This window comes from Heterodontus francisci, chromosome 10 (genome assembly GCF_036365525.1).
Source record: "Heterodontus francisci isolate sHetFra1 chromosome 10, sHetFra1.hap1, whole genome shotgun sequence".
Taxonomy (NCBI): domain Eukaryota; kingdom Metazoa; phylum Chordata; class Chondrichthyes; order Heterodontiformes; family Heterodontidae; genus Heterodontus; species Heterodontus francisci.
In genome coordinates, this window is record NC_090380.1 from 100,025,377 (window position 1) to 100,043,028 (window position 17,652).

Consider the following 17,652-nt stretch of genomic DNA (forward strand, 5'->3'; position numbering starts at 1 on the left):
CCATATGGAAAGAGATAAAAGGTAATAAAGTATCAATTATACTAATAGGTGTAGTCTATGGACCACCTAATAGCAGACGGGAGGTGAAGGAAGAAATATGCAGGCTAATTAGGGAACTGAGTAAAATAAAAACATAGAATAATAATTATGGGGGATTTCAACTACCTTGATATCAGTTAGACAGAAGAGGTAGGTATAAGGGATAAGGGAATGGAGTCTGATGTGTACAGGACTCCTTTCTAACTCAACATGTAAAAAGCCCAACAAAGGAAGATCTGCTATTGAATCTTATAATGGGGAATGAACCAGAGCAGATAAGTGAAGTAAAACTAGGGAAACATCTAGGCAATAGTGACCATAATACAAGAAGCTTTAACATGATAATAGAAAAGGGCATAAGTATGACAAAAACATGTTGATCAATTGGAGAAAAGCTGATTTTGAGGGGCTGAGAGTAGAACTTAGGAAAATAAAGTGGGTAACAATATAGACAAATGACGATGTAGAACCACAATGCAAAACATTTAAAATGTTTTCAACAGAGTGCAGGAAATATATTCTGCTAAAAGGAAAGAACAAACTAAACACTAATGAGACTCCATAAATGAATAAAGAAATGAAGGAATAATTAAGGTTTAGGAAAGAGGCATACATTAAGCACACAAACAACAGAGGAGGGCATGATAAGAGAGGATATGAAGAGATTAGAGGTCAAAAGATAATTAGGAAAGCAAAGAGAAACGTTGAAACTAAATTATCAAAGAACATAAAACAAAACAGTAAAATATTTTACAGGCACATCAATAAAAAGGAAGGCTGGGATGGGAGTAGGACCATTAAGGAATGGATAGGATAATACCACAGGTAACAATACAGAGGTGACAGAAATATTAAATAATTATTTCACTTTGGTATTAACCAAGAAGATATAACAGGTGGACATGACATTGGATGATGAGATGAGTAATGAGATAAGTACGCTTAAAATAAAAAAGATGTATTAAATAAACTAATGAAACTCAAAGAGGAAAAAACCTTTGGTCCAGATGAATTGCATCCACAGTTTAAAAGAATCTAGGGAAGAGATAGCAGAGGTATTTCTACACTTATTTAATAATTCATTAGAGGACTGGTGGATAGCTTATGTAATACCATACTTAAGAAGTGGGTAGAACTTGCCCAGGGAATTATACACCAGTCAGAGTAACATCTTTTTTTCTTCTTTGGCCTCCTTATCTCGAGAGACAATGGGTAAGCGCCTGGAGGTGGTCAGTAGTGTGTGGAGCAGCGCCTGGAGTGGCTATAAAGGCCAATTCTAGAGTGACAGGCTCTTCCACAGGTGCTGTAGAAAAATTTGTTTGTTGGGGCTGTTACACAGTTGGCTCTCCCCTTGCGCTTCTGTCTTTTTTCCTGCCAACTGCTAAGTCTCTTCGACTCGACACACTTTAGCCCCGCCTTTATGGCTGCCGGCCAGCTCTGGCGAATGCTGGCAACTGACTCCCACGACTCATGATCAATGTCACAGGACTTCATGTCGCGTTTGCAGACGTCTTTAAAGCGGAGACATGGACGGCCGGTGGGTCTGATTCCAGTGGCGAGCTCGCTGTACAATGTGTCTTTGGGGATCCTGCCATCTTCCATGCGGCTCACATGGCCAAGCCAGCTCAAGCGCCGCTGACTCAGTAGTGTGTATAAGCTGGGGGTGTTGGCCGCCTCGAGGACTTCTGTGTTGGAGATACGGTCCTGCCACCTGATGCCAAGTATTCTCCGGAGGCAGCGAAGATGGAATGAATTGAGACGTCGCTCTTGGCTGACATACATTGTCCAGGCCTTGCTGCCATAGAGCAAGGTACTGAGGACACAGGCTTGATACACTCGGACTTTTGTGTTCCGTGTCAGTGCGCCATTTTCCCACACTCTCTTGGCCAGTCTGGACATAGCAGTGGAAGCCTTTCCCATGCGCTTGTTGATTTCTGCATCTAGAGACAGGTTACTGGTGATAGTTGAACCTAGGTAGGTGAACTCTTGAACCACTTTCAGAGCGTGGTCGCCAATATTGATGGATGGAGCATTTCTGACGTCCTGTCCCATGATGTTCGTTTTCTTGAGGCTGATGGTTAGGCCAAATTAATTGCAGGCAGCCGCAAACCTGTCGATGAGACTCTGCAGGCACTCTTCAGTGTGAGATGTTAAAGCAGCATCGTCAGCAAAGAGGAGTTCCCTGATGAGGACCTTCCGTACTTTGGACTTCGCTCTTAGACGGGCAAGGTTGAACAACCTGCCCCCTGATCTTGTGTGGAGGAAAATTCCTTCTTCTGAAGATTTGAACGCATGTGAGAGCAGCAGGGAGAAGAAAATCCCAAAAAGTGTGGGTGCGAGAACACAGCCCTGTTTCACGCCACTCAGGATCGGAAAGGGGTCTGATGAGGTGCCGCTATGTTGAATTGTGCCTTTCATATTGTCATGGAATGAGGTGATGATACTTAGTAGCTTTGGTGGACATCCAATTTTATCTAGTAGTCTGAAGAGACCACGTCTGCTGACGAGGTCAAAGGCTTTGGTGAGATCAATGAAAGCAATGTAGAGGGGCATCTGTTGTTCGCGGCATTTCTCCTGTATCTGACGAAGGGAGAATAGCATGTCAATGGTCGATCTCTCTGCACGAAAGCCACACTGTGCCTCAGGGTAGACGCGCTCGGCCAGCTTCTGGAGCCTGTTTAAAGCGACTCGAGCAAAGACTTTCCCCACTAAGCTGAGCAGGGAGATTCCACGGTAGTTGTTGCAGTCACCTCAGTGTACATCAGCGTAACGTCAGTGGTAAGAAAAATAACGGAATCCCTACTAAAGGAGAGGATAGAACAACAAACAGAAACAAAAAATGCAATAATGAATAGTCAGCATGGATTTTTCAAAAGGGAAAATCTTGCTTACCAACCTTATTGAATTTTTTGAGGAGGTAACAGGGAGTGTAGACAATGGTAATGCAGTAGTTATAATTTATCTGGATTTTCAAAAGGCCTTCGATAAGAGCCCCATAATAGACTAATGAATAAGGTCAGAAAATGCAGAGTCAGGGGACCAATGGCAGACTGGATTGTTAACTGGCTTCAAGACAGAAAGCAGAGAGAGGAAGAAGAGGGTAGCTATTCACAGTGGTGGAGGGTGGGTAGTGGTGTTCCACAAGATCCAGTGCTGAGACCACTGCTGTTCACAATTTACATTAACGATTTGGACTTTGGAATCAAAAACATAATTTCTAAGTTTTCGGATAACGCCAAATTTGGTGGTGGTGGTGGGGGCGGGGTGGGGTTGATAGTCAATACTGAGGAGGACTGCAACAGATTACAGGAGGACATTAATAAACTTGCAGAATGGGCAGTTAATTGAGTTCAACACTGATAAATGTGAGGTGGTACATTTTGGTAGGAAGAATAGGAAGGTTTCTTATTACTTGGAAGCTCAAGTCTAGGTGGGGTAAAGGAACAAAGTGTTCTCAGAGTACAAATACACCAATCACTAAAATCTGCATCACATGTTAGGAAGGCCAGAAAAAAAATCAAGCCAAGCACTAGGGTTTATTTCTATAAGGATAGAATTGTAAATTAGGGAGGTTTTCCTAAACCTGTAATGAACCTTAATTAGATCACACTTAGAGTACTTGCACTTAGAGAACTGCTTGCAGTTCTGGTCGCTATATCATAAAAAGGATATAGAAGCATTGGAGAGAGTGCAGAGAAGATTTACAAGGATGATGCCATAAATGCAGGGCATACATATCAGAAGAGGATGAACAAGCTGGGTCTCTTTTCTCTTGAGAAAAGAATGCTAAGGGGTGACCTAATAAAGGTCTTTAACATTATGAAAGGTTTTGATAGAATGGATACAGAGATTGTTTCCTCTTGTGGGGAAGAGCATAACTAGAGGCCATCAATATAAGATGGTCACCAAGAAATCCAATAGGGAATTCCAAATAAATTTCTTTATTCAAGAAGAGTGGAACTCGCTACCACAGGGAATAGTTGAAGTGAATAGTGTAGATGTATTTAAGAGGAGGCTAGACATGCATATGAAGGAGAAAGGAATAGAGGGTTACGCTGATAGATTTAGATGAGGAAAGTCAGGAAGAGGCTCTGTGCAGCATAAATGCCAGCATGGACTTGTTGGGCCAAATGGCCTGTTTCTGTGCCATATATTGTATATGATCCTATCTAGACACATCTAGAGTACTGTGTACAGTTCTGGTCACCACATTGCAGGAAGGATGTGATCACACTCGAGAGGAAACAGAGGAGTTTTGTAAGGATGTTGCCAGGAATGGAGAATTTTAGCCATGAGGAAAGATTGGATAAGCTACATTTTCTTTCTTTGGCAGAGGAAGCTGAGGGGAGATTTATTTGAGGTGCATAAAATCATATGGGGTCTTGATAGAGTGGACAGGAAGGACCTATTTCCATTAGCAAAGAGGTCAATAACCAGGTGGCATTTTTTCACCCAGATTGTCATGGAGGTCTGGAGCGCATACCTGAAAGGGTGGTAGAGGCAGAAAACCTCATTGGATATGCACTTGAGGTGCTGTAACCTGCAGGGAAATGGACAAAGAGCTGGAAGGTGGGATTAGACTGGATAGCTTTTTGGCTGGCACAGACATGGTGAGCCAAATGGACTCCTTCTGTGCCATAATTCTTTCTGTGTTTCTATGTCTAGAGCCTGGATTTGGAGGCAACCTATTGGCTTGGATAGGGGATTGGTTAGGAGGCAGGAGACCAAGAGTAGGGATAATGGGTCACTCACCTGAAATGTTGACTCTGCTTCTCTCTCGACAGAGGCTGCCGGACCTGCTGAGTATTTCCAGCACTTTCTGTATTTATTTTAGATTTCCAGCATCCACAGTATTATGCTTTTATTTTAGGGATAATGAGTATTTACTCAAATTAATAGGATGGAACTAATAGGATTGTGACTTTTCACTATATTTATAAATGACTTGGATGAAGGAATAGGGAACCAAAAATCTAAGTTTCCTGATGACATTAAGTTAGGTGGTACAGTAAATAATGTAGATGGAAGCAGAAATTTGCAATGGAAGATTGATAGATTAAGTGATTGGGCAAAACTGGATGAGATGGAGGTTATTGTGGGAAAGTGTGAAGTCATCTATGTTGGACCCAAGAAAATAACAAAATAATGAAAAATCAGGAAATATGGATGAGCAAAAGATTTAGTGGTACTGCTGCAGAAATCACTAAATGCTGGTGAACAAGTAGAAAAAATAACATAAGGTTGATGGAATATGGCCTTTATCTCAAAGGAGCTGGAATACAGAAAAGGGATGGAAGTTATGTTACAGCTTTAGAGAGCTCTGGCGAGACTCCATCTGGAGAATTACATTCAGTTCTGGCACTGCACCTCAGGAAAGATATATTGGCCTTGGTGAGGGTGCAGCACGGGTTCACCAGAATTTTACCAGGGCTAAAGCGCTAAATAATGAGGACAGTTTGCACAGATTGTATTCCCTTAAATACAGATAATTAAGAGGGAGATCTTCATTGCAGTGTTTAAGATGACTAAGGGATTTGATAAGGTAGCAAGAGAGAAAAATGATTTTCTATCGGAGAGTCCAGAACAATGGGGCATAACCTTAAAATTCGAGGTAGACTGTTTAGGGGTGATATCAGAAAGTACTTCTTCACACAAAGGATAGTGGAAACCTGGAACTCTCTCACAAAAATTTTGACACTAAGGTGAATTGAAAATTTCAAAACTGCCATTGTTAGATTTGTGTTAGACGAAAGTATAAAAGGGAAAAAAAGGTTACAGAACCAAGGTGGGCAGGTAAAATTACAATACAGATCAGTCATGATCCAATTGAATGGCGGAACATATTTGAGAGGCTGAATGGCCAACCTCTGTTCCTATAAAGTGATTCGGATAGTGAATTGAAAATTATTTTGGAGATCTGGCAATGATTATAGGGCGGGGAGTGGGGGAGGGGGGGGGGGGAGGAGGTGTATCAGATGGTAGAAAATACAAGATTGAACACTGAGGGGTTTAAGACCATCGGCTGAACCGCGAGATTTGGTTGCTGTTTTGAAATTAATCTGAGGTGTGTATAGCATATGGGCTTTATTCACTTTTTCCGGCTGTTTTTTTTTTTGCATTCTGCCAACATGTTGCATGTTGTTGATGCATAATCATAATGCTTCCCACTGCAAGGTTACCAAGTGGCGGCGCCACGTTTGCACAGACCCACTTGGCAGCTGATTACAGAGAAATTCTGTGTTTTGGTACATCATGGAGCCGAGGACTTAATACTCAGCACACAATACAGCATCTCAGACCCAGTAATAGTGGAAAATTCCACATTTTGCTCTAAGTGCCATATAAAATGATCGTCAATTGTTAGGAGTCCATTCACATCTAGGTCGATTCTGGAATCTTATTAGCCGAGAAGTGTTTCAGATTATTGGACCATGGAACACACCTAATCTAGGTGCCAGTAATGGAAAGACCCAGAGGTTATATTAAAGCAATAATCCATGCGGCGTTATGCCTAAAGTGTTCCCAAAATTAATTACTCGCCTTCTAGTTTGCAATAAGTGCTGAGGTGCATTACAACTCATTCCACGGAGACAGCAGTAATACGAATATTGCTGACATTTTCATCTAGTAGAAATCTTATATATCGACAGACACTAATGTTCCCCGAATCTGTAACCGGCGCCTTCTCTTGACCAATAGAAAGAAATTATCAAATTCTTTTTTTTGTTCTTGTTTTCTTAATAAGTCATTGATGTGACTCGAATAGATTTTATGGTTTTCCAGAGATGGACTTATTAAAAACTGCATTCGCCTTGTTTAGTTGCTGCAAGAAAAATCTTGTATAAAATCTATTAAAGAAGCACACAAAATCCACTTAAGATTCAAACAAGGAGTGAGAAGCAGAGTATGACATTGTGTATTATCATAAATCAAAAATATGAATTACTATTTGGTGGGAAATCCCATTAATCCTTAAGGGGGCATTATGCACGGGATCAAACTGAGCCCCATAAGCCAGTCAGACAGACAGACATATACACAGGTGCTCCCATGCACACATATAGCACAAGCAGATAAACCCACATAATTAGCTGCAACAAAAGCAAAATACTGAGGACGCTGGAAATCGGAAATAGAAATAGGAAATGCTGGAAATATTCAGCAGGTCTGGCAGCATCTGTGCAGAGAGAAACCGAATTAACGTTTCAGGACAGTGACCTCTCATCAGAACGCCAGTAATGATGAAAAATCATTGACCTGAAACATTCACGTTGTAACTAATTATAACTCGATTATTTGAAGACAAGCGGCCTGCGGCATCCATGTAAACCAGTAAGATTATCAGCCATTTCAGTTAAATCAAGCTTAAAGCTACACATTAAAGGTTTCGTTTTCTCTCGGTTGCGAATTATGTTGCAGCTGACTGGCTGCGTTCTCTAGGCTTGACTCTTCTTCGGGTGCCATTAGCGTGGGCCGACACGATATCTAATGACAGACGTGAAGGATGAGCCGCACATGCCCAGACTGATTAATACTCTCATTTGTTCTAAGTGATTCCATCGGACTCCTAGCAACTGCATTTTAAAAAATATTTACACACCGAGGCAGTAACGATCTTCTCCGCACAATGACTGGGGAATTAATAATCACTTGCAGAGGAGAAAATTGGGAATCATGTAAATAAAACCACACTCTGATGATTAAGATTACAAATTTGCGATAAGTACTCGGTATACACTAAACAGCACGCTTACTGCACACGCCACACATGTCAACATACGTCACATGCGTAAATATATAGTACACGCTATAAAACATGAGCAAATGCACAGTGTCCGTACACTCCAGGTGTGTAAATGTGCAGGACACATTACATATGATATGTAAACGTACAATACACACGCCACGTGTAAGCATGTTTGCAAATGTAAATATACAGCGCACGTGGAAATGCACAGTACACGCCATAAACTGTATGTGTCGATACAGGTGCACAAGCAACACACCAGCATATAAATAGGATGTACACATTAAACAGCACATCTGTCATTGAACAGGACGTCCCCATGCACCAAATGCGTAGCCAATTGATGCACCCAGTACAAACATGCACTATATATATATATATAAATACATGCTCTGGGGATATGGGTTCGAACCCCACCATGGCAGATGGTGGAATTTGAATTCAATTAAAAAATCTGAAATTAAAAATCTAGTCTAGTGGTGATCATGTAACCATTGTCGATTGTTGTAAAAACCCATCTGGTTCATTAATGTCCTTCAGGGAAGAAAATCTGTCGTCCTTACCTGGTCTGGCCTACATGTGACTCCAGACCCACAGCAATAAGACTCTTAAATGCCCTCTGAAATGGCTTAGCAAGCACTTATTTGTAGCAAACCACTGGAGTAATGGGAATCAGGGGGGAAACTCTCCACTGGTTAGAATCATACATAACACAAAGGAAGATGGTTGTAGTTGTTGGAGGTCAATCATCCCAGTCCCAGGACATCACTGCAGGAGTTCCTCAGGGTAGTGTCCTAGGCTCAACTGCTTCATCAATCACCTTCCCTCCAACATTAGGTCAGAAGTGGGGATGTCCGCTGATGATTTCACAATGTTCAGCACCACTCGCGACTCCTCAGCTGCTGAAGCAGTCCATGTCTATTTGCAGCAAGACCTGGACAACATCCAGGCTTGGGCTGATAAGTGGTAAGTAACCTTTGCACCACACAAGTGCCAGGCAATGACCATCTCAAATAAGAGAGAATCTAACCATCTCCTCTTGACGTTCAATAGTATTACCATTGCTGAATCCCCCACGATCAACATCCTGAGGGTCACCATTGACCAGAAACTGAACTGGCCAGCCACATAAATGTGGTGGCTACATGAGCAGGTCAGAGGCTGGGAATTCTGTGGCTAGTAACTCACCTCCTGTCTCCCCAAAGCCTGTCCACCACTTACAAGGCACAAGTCAGGAGTGTGATGGAATATTCTCCATTTGCCTGGATGGGTGCAGCTCCAACAACACTCAAGAAGTTCGACACCAGCCAGGACAAAGCAACCTATTTGATTGGCACCCCATCCTCTTCCTTCAAGATTCACTCCCTCCACCACAGATGCACAGCAGCAGCAGTGTGCAGCAACTCACCAAGGGTCCTTTGACAGCACCTTCCAAACACGCAACCTCTACCACCCAGAAGGATGAGGGCAGCAGATGCATGGGAACACCACCACCTGCAAGTTCCCCTCCAAGCCACACACCATCCTGACTTGGAACTATATCGTCGTTCCTTCACTGTCACTGGGCCAAAATCCTGGAACTCCCTTCCTAACAGCACTGTGGGTGTACCTACCCCAAATGGACTGCAGAGGTTCAAGAAGGCAGCTCACCACCACCTCCTCAAAGGCAATTAGGGATGGGCAATAAATGCCAGCCTAGCCAGTGACACCCACATCCCACAAACGAACAAAAATATACAATATGTTCTTGTACATCACACATGTAAACATGCAGCATATGTGTAGATATACAGTATACACCCGTTCATAATATAGGCACAGCTCTAACTACATACCGAATCATATCACACTTCACAGACATGCGATATTGGATATCTCACACACAAATAGACAGAAAATGTACAGTGTGGACTTCACCCGGCTCCAGGTCTGTGACCAGCGGCCGCAGAGTGCAATTTTCAGTCGGCGGCATCTTGGTTCTACTCTGAACAGCAAGCGCAGTCTAATGGGCAAAGGAGAGCTGTGCACCTCTATGTCTTGAGACTGAAGAGTCATCCACCATTCAAAACGTTAAAAAATATCTGCTTATGTTTATAAAATGACTGCTCCTCGAAGTTGGGGAGTAAGAGTGGTGTGGGTGGAGGCGACACAAACTGCTGTGTTTTAGAGTTTGATAAGAGATTGACCCAGGAATTAAACCTTGCTTTGGGAATCAGCCAGTATAACGACACCCCAATCCATATCAGGCATGTTATCATATATCTGTTCTGGGTCTCAGCTCAAACTGGAGTAGTCATTCTGGAGTGATTATTTTCTCGGTGCACCACACACCCAATATTTTGACTGATTTGGCGGTCGGAGTTACACTTGCAATGAGTTTGGTAAGACTGTTCAATTGGAGCAGATGGATGAGGAAGTGAACCGGGCACCAGAAAACTGTGGTCCATTTTATGCCAAAACTGGAGTGAATTTGGTATCAGGTGTGAGTACAAAGTAGTAAGCAGTACATGCCCCACATGTACATCCCATAAAGAAATAATTACACTCCATGTACACCACAAACACACATGTACAACACAAATACACATTAGCACAATACATACTCACTGTTTTATATATCCACTATATACAACACATATCCACCAAACAAACACACCATCTATCCATACCAACACAAACACAACGGCTGGAATTATACGCCACCCCAATGAACCATATGGTGGTGGAGTGTGGCATAAAATGGAGCGGGAGGCTCCGGGAGGCCTTCTCGACCTGATCCTGCTTCTGCCCCACTTTACATAGGGCGGGGGCGGGGGTGTGAAAAACGGGCCGCCCGCCCAAGGCCAATCAAGGCTCTCAAGTTGCCAATTAATGGCCATTTAAGGGCTTTCGCCCGCCTCCACGCAGATTTTACACGTGGCAAGTGGGTGTCCTGGAGCTGGGAAAGACCGCCCAGTAAAAGCTGGTGGCCTCTCAGCACCCCGGGCACAGGCCGCTCCCGCTTCCTCAACCACCCCCAGGACACAAGATGCCCCCCTTCCCCCCAAATGACCACCCTTGCCTAACCAGGGCCCATCCGATTACCCCCGGCGAGGCAACCCAAACTGACCTGGACTCCTGGCTCCATGTACTCGGCTGGGCTGCAGTCCCAGCAGTGGTCACCGTTCTTGGTGGCGCTGCTGGGACTAAGAGCTGCCGGCCCGCTGATTGGCCGGCAGCTCAATGAGGCGCAACTTCTTCCCTCAAGTGGGTGGAAGTCCCGCCTCGGAACAATTAGAGCCCGGGGACCCGTAAAATGCGGGACGGATCCCCAGGCTAGGCAGAAGCAGATTCACCACTGACTTTTACATCAGTGGCCAGCTCCCATCTGCCCAATGTAAAATCCAGCCCAATATATGTACTAAAACCCCACATAACTAAAAAATATTACATGCATACATGTAGCTGCATGCACACGCACACACATCTATACTGCACACACATAGGGCTGAAATTTCCTGAACCCCCTGATGTCGGGTGTCGTGCTGGGTGCGGGGCCTGGAAAATGCCTCCGGGAGAGGTCACCACAGACCTGACACGACGAAGGCGCTGCCTTATATTGCCAGTGGCGGCAAGGCCTCATGGCAGCACCCCAACTGCTCGGCAATGGGACCAAAATTTAAATATGTTAATATGTGGTAATAAGTGAATTAATGCCATACCTGCTGCTGCCGGCCATCCTGCTCCGGTATTCCAGTCGATTGCCAGGACTCCTGCGCTTTCGGATCTCTAACTGGAGATCTGATGTGGACACTGGCGGGGAGGGGGGAGGAAGTAAGTTTTCAGGATGGGGGCAGCGGGGTGAAACCTTTTTGATTGGTCTAGGGGATGATGGGAAGGAGTAACTTTCAAAGTTTATAAACTTTGTTGGGGGTAAGTTCAGGATCGCAAGATAAGGTTTTTTTTTTGGGAGGAGAGGGCAAGTAATAATTTGTTTAGTCATGGGGGGGTTGCAGAGGGTCTTGAAACTTTTATTAATTTTTTCACTTTAAATTTATACTGCCTATTACTTAAAAAAATTAAATTAAGTGGAAGGGCTTGAAGCCCTTGAAAAATGGCGCCCGCGCCTACACAGTGGTGCTGGATGCCATTGCCGGGGATGGAGCGCCCACCCCAGCCACGCCATTGGAGGGCAGTGGGCAGTCCGCCCCAGCCATATAACTGAGCTGCCACATATAATATCGCAGCGGCTCCACAGAGCAAATCCTGCACGTGCACCCCCCCCCCCCCCCCACCCCCCACCACCTTTGAAGCTCACCACTAAAATTCAGCCCAGGTACACAAAAAGCAAGACTTGCATTTATATAGCACCTTTCGCAACCTCAGGATGCCCGAAAGTGCTTTGCAGCCAATGATTTTTTTTAAGTGTAGACACTGTTGTAAAGCAAGAAACCGGCCAGCCAATTTGCGCACAGCAAGATCCCATAAACAGTAATGTGATAACGACCAGATAATCGGTCTTTAGTGATACTGATGGTGGGATAAATATTGAACAGGGCACCTGGGATAATTCCTCTGCTCGTCATCGAAATAGGGCCATGGTCTCATCCAAAAGACTGCACTGCCAACAGATCAGCATTCTGTACTGGAGTGTCAGCCTAGATTTATTATGGTCAAGTCTCTGCAATGGGACTACCACTGAGCTGACAATAAAATATTAAATAGCCACTGGAACACACATTAATACACAAAGCACCCACACAACAGACCCATTCAACCAAGCCGACATATTTTTTTAGATTAGAGATACAGCACTGAAACAGGCCCTTCGGCCCACCGAGTCTGTGCCGAACATCAAACACCCATTTATACTAATCCTACACTAATCCCATATTCCTACCAAATATCCCCACCCGTCCCTATATTTCCCTACCACCTACCTATACTCTTTCTTTTGGGCCTCCTTATCTCGAGAGACAATGGATACGCGCCTGGAGGTGGTCAGTGGTTTGTGAAGCAGCGCCTGGAGTGGCTATAAAGGCCAATTCTGGAGTGACAGGCTCTTCCACAGGTGCTGCAGAGAAATTTGTTTGTTGGGGCTGTTGCACAGTTGGCTCTCCCCTTGCGCCTCTGTCTTTTTTCCTGCCAACTACTAAGTCTCTTCGACTCGCCACAATTTAGCCCTGTCTTTATGGCTGCCCGCCAATACTAGTGACAATTTATAATGGCCAATTTACCTATTAACCTGCAAGTCTTTTGGCTTGTGGGAGGAAACCGGAGCACCCGGAGAAAACCCACGCAGACACAGGGAGAACTTGCAAACTCCACACAGGCAGTACCCGGAATCGAACCCGGGTCCCTGGAGCTGTGAGGCTGCGGTGCTAACCACGGCGCCACTGTGCCGCCCCTTGTAGGTTCTCACATTGTAGGTTCAGTGACAGTCACAAGTAAAGTGACAATCCTTTAGAAAATTAAAAAAATGAAGATATGTTCTTAAAAGTGAGATGAACGAAACATTTTCCATTGAAAGAAACATGAATATTCCCCAAAGATTTTTTTATGCAGAAGGAAAAGGATTTACTGTTTATTAATTGTGGTCCTGTCAGAAATCAGTCATCATAATAAAACTTTTGTCAGGTCAATATGGCAGTTCGTTATCTACAGTTAACAGCGGACATGGTTTAGAAGCTGCTAATGCACTTGACGTTTCTCTTTCAGGTCTGGGAGACGCCTGGGGACAGTCGAGTCGCGTAAGTCCTTTGGACAATATGGCCAGGGAATTAGGATCCCACTTACTTCAGGTAACGCAACTTCTTAATGAAACGGACACATTCTGGTTATAGAGCGGACAGACATGTAGAAAGACCAATTAAAAGAAAAATTGGAGACTGTAATCGCCAGAAGATCATTACCATTGCACCCTGCTCATATCCCCACAAACTCAATTTAATACGACGTACATTCTTCTTTAAATTGTAATGCGTTATTGCTGCAATGAAACGCTTTACATTACGAGAGCATCACTGTAACGGGTTAAATACAAAGTGCAGAAAGTTGTATAACGATGGAGCGGTGTGAACGTATGTTTGTTATTAGAGTAATGATCATTACGGCGGCAGACTGACGGGTGTTTTCCTCTTTATTTCTGTGTTTTTCAGACGCTGGATGGCTTTGTTTTCGTAGTCGCGTCCGACGGTAAAATCATGTACATTTCGGAAACTGCATCAGTCCATTTGGGGTTGTCCCAGGTAAGAAATGGCATTTTCGGAACGTCCACTGCCAGTGAATCTATTTGATGGCCACTCCCTTATCAAAGAGAACTGAAATGTGCAATATAAACATTAAATGCTAAAAGAAAAGGTCGAGTCAGGACATAAACAACCACCTTAAAGAACATGCGGAAGAAAATAACACATTTGACGAGCGCAGCTGACAGGGAAAGCGCTGCAGCAGTAAACTGGGTGGGTGACGGCAACAGGCAAAAAAGGATCAGGGTTATTTGGGACAAGCAGATTTTGTTTTTTAAAAAAAAAGAATCATTAAATGATTAGAAGTCAGGTTGTGGAGTTAGAGTCACTCTTTACGTCTTTTTGTTAATCGGGTAAAAAGGCACCACAGCCTCACAGCTCCAGCGACCTGGGTTCAGTTCTGGGTACTGCCTGTGCGGAGTTTGCAAGTTCTCCCTGTGACCGTGTGGGTTTCCGCCCGATGTTCTGGTTTCCTCCCACAGCCAAAGACTTGCAGGTTGATAGGTAAATTGGCCATTGTAAATTGCCCCTAGTGTAGATAGGTGGTAGAACTGAGGGAAGGTGGGGATGTGGTAGGAATATGGGATTAAATGTAGGGTGGTTGTTGATCAGCACAGACTCAGTGGGCCAAAGGGCCTATTTCAGTGCTGTTTCACTCGATGACTCTATAGAAAGAGGAAAGATAACAAAATGGCAAAAGGGAATGAAACTCCGGAATTCCCTCCCTGAACCTCTGGGCCTCTCTACCTCTCTCTCCCTCCTTTAAAACCTTCTTCAAGCCTAACTCTTTAACCAGTCATCAGTCCCAATATTTTCCAATTTTGTTTGATAACATTCCTGTGAAGCACCTTCGGACATTTAACTGCGTTAGAGGCGCTATATAAATGCAAGTTGCTCTTGTTGCAGGCAGGAAAGTGTGTGTGACAGAGAGAATCATGAACACCACAATTCTGGGAATGGTCAGTTAATATTTAGAAGAGAAACACCCATGAAGATCTCCACCTCAAACTTTAACCCCTCTCCCTCTTTCAAGTGCGAACTATACATTTCTAGCATTTCCTGTATTTATTTCACTATCTTTTGATGAAAAGAAAATTAATATGGCCCCAAATATTAAAGAATGTGTTCCAGAATAATAATTGACACTTAGGAAGGCGGGCTATAAACGACTAATTGTGTCGTAAAACTTGTATCTGGAGAAAGTGCCGAAGGCAAACACACATCTTTCATTTTCATTTTCGGAGAACTTACAGAGCAAATTGTGAGCCTTCGGGTTCCGCAAATTTCTCCAACTCATTGATGCTACAGTGGTGCAGATTAAACTCAAGTATGCGCAGCTTTTCACCAGATGTAGTGCTCTCAACACTAATCTCTCCTGCCGTTTACATGCTAAAACCGTGCTGGGAATGTTGCGGGATTAATCGAATGGGGCAAAATCCTACAATCGTACACTGTAGTTAGTGAAGTATTTTTAGGTTTTTTTTTCCTCAGCGGTTCTCCTCGCTTCATTTTATTTGTGTGTTGCTGAGAAAAAAATTTGTTCCTAATCTGATCGGTTGACCCACTGAACAAAACAATTTGTACACTAGGTGCTAAGCCGCGACCTGTTCAATCTTTATTCTGACCCTCAGATTTTGAAATGAAGGATCAAAGTGTTCCTTTACTTTTCAGATGTTAATGTGATCTGCGGGTTTTAGTTCCAACCCTTTCTCAGACCGTCTGGGAGAAATCTTACTGTCTCCAGCCAGTCGGTCACACTTGCAGTTTTCCCCTCTTTCAAATAAGCTCTCCCTCTGGTGCCATGTAACGTGCCTGTTTTATCATTTACATTTTGGTGGCTTGTTCCAAAGCATATTTAAATGGTGGCACACGTCATTATTTTCAACTTCCTTATTTCCCATTAATTCGTTAATAACTACTAATATTGCCCTTTCTAGCACCAGTCACCAGCCAAAAAAACAGTTGTATTCAGCCTTGAAGAGACCCCCATCTGGAGTACTGCATTCAGTTTTGGACACTACAGCTCAGAGGGATATATATACTGGCCTTGGAGGAGGTCTAGAGCAGATTGGCCAGAATGATACTGGGGCTTAGAGGGTTAAATTCTGAGGATAGGTTGCATGAACTTGGCTTAAGTGTAGAAGATTGAGGGTGATCTGAGCCAGGAGATTTCGATGTTAAAAGCATTTGATAGTTTAGATACCGAGAAACTATTTCCTCTGGTGTGGGAATTATGAAGAAATCTAAAATAGAGCTCAGCCCTTTGGGACAGAACAAAAAAATCAGGAAGCACTTTTCACACAAAGGGTTGTCGACATCTGGAACTGTTCCCCAAAATGCTGTGGATGCTGGGACAACTGGAGCTTTTGAGACTGAGATAAAGAGACCTTTGTTAGGTGAGGGTATCAAGAGATTATGAGCAAAGGCAGGTAAATGGAGTTGAGATACAGATCAGCCCTGATTGAATTAAATAGCAGGGCAGGCTGGAGGGACTGAATGGCCTATTCCCATTCCTAATTTATTTTAATTAAATTTAAGCAAACAGTTCATTGTACAGAGCACCACCAAGCTTGAAATAAAAAACAGGACAGGTGAGAAGAAAACATCAAAGTGTGTGATCTGGAGACAGCAAGCTTGTGTTTTGAAGTGTATATATTATAGGAAAGGAAGACTGAGGTAGGTAAGGCGAACCACAGTTCTGGGGCCCTAGGAAAGAATGAATGAGTAGTGAGATGGATCTTGATTTAAACACAGCGAGAATACAACAAGGAAAAAATTGTATAGGATAGAGAATTTGAAGCCAGCAGAAAATGATCAGAGGAACATACTTAAGATCATTTTTAAAAGTAAATAAAAATAATTGCACATAGGGTGGTGCTGTATGCTGTGGCTGCTTTTTGAATATGGCCGAGTAGAATGGATTGTATCTTCACGTTATCACTTACGGTCACCCTATTTCCAAGACAATTCATGGTGCAGTGGCTGGTGGAATAAGCTTTGTCCATCTCTTCAATGGCCCTTGGTTGGAGGAAGGCAACAGGACTGGCTGAAGATGTGCAATTCCCTAATTATTTAAATAGCAAAAAAGTAATTCAGATCACTACCAATGACTCTGCTGCCATCGCTGTGTCTGCTGAGCATGTGCCCTCCCCAGAACCGAAATGCTGGTGCTGGGTACAAATGGAGTTCACAAAGAGTAACCATAAATAAATAAACACACACAAACCCGCACACACACACTCACAGAGTCAGCTCCAGGTCTAGGATGCCATATTTTTACTCAACAGCCAGAGAATTTTCTTGTTCCGAATGGGACACACTGTACACATCCTTCTGCAAATAGTAATAAAAACAAGAAATGCTGGAACCACTCAGCAGGTCTGGCAGCATTTGTGGAAAGAGAAGCAGAGTTAACGTTTCGGGTCAGTTCCGAAGAAGGGTCACTGACCCGGGGCGTTGGCTCTGCTTCTCTTTCCACAGATGCTGCCAGACCTGCTGAGTGGTTCCAGCATTTCTTGTTTTTATTTCAGATTTCCAGCATCCGCAGTATTTTGCTTTTATTACTCCTGCTAATAGTATATGCTTTGTAATAGCACCCTCAATCATAAAGTTACATTTCTAAAACATAAAATCAAGGAA

At 43.5% G+C, this 17,652-nt stretch overlaps 1 protein-coding gene across 3 annotated transcripts in view; it reads left to right on the plus strand.

Annotated features, from left to right (window-relative positions):
* The window catches only part of sim2 (SIM bHLH transcription factor 2), a 106,393-nt gene that overhangs the window by 21,730 nt on the left and 67,011 nt on the right, over positions 1–17,652 (plus strand). For all 3 annotated transcript variants that reach the window (XM_068040041.1, XM_068040042.1, XM_068040044.1), the window contains 2 exons: positions 13,484–13,566; positions 13,924–14,013. In XM_068040041.1, the coding sequence (XP_067896142.1) occupies positions 13,484–13,566; positions 13,924–14,013 (173 nt within the window). The remainder of the gene's footprint in view (positions 1–13,483; positions 13,567–13,923; positions 14,014–17,652) is intronic.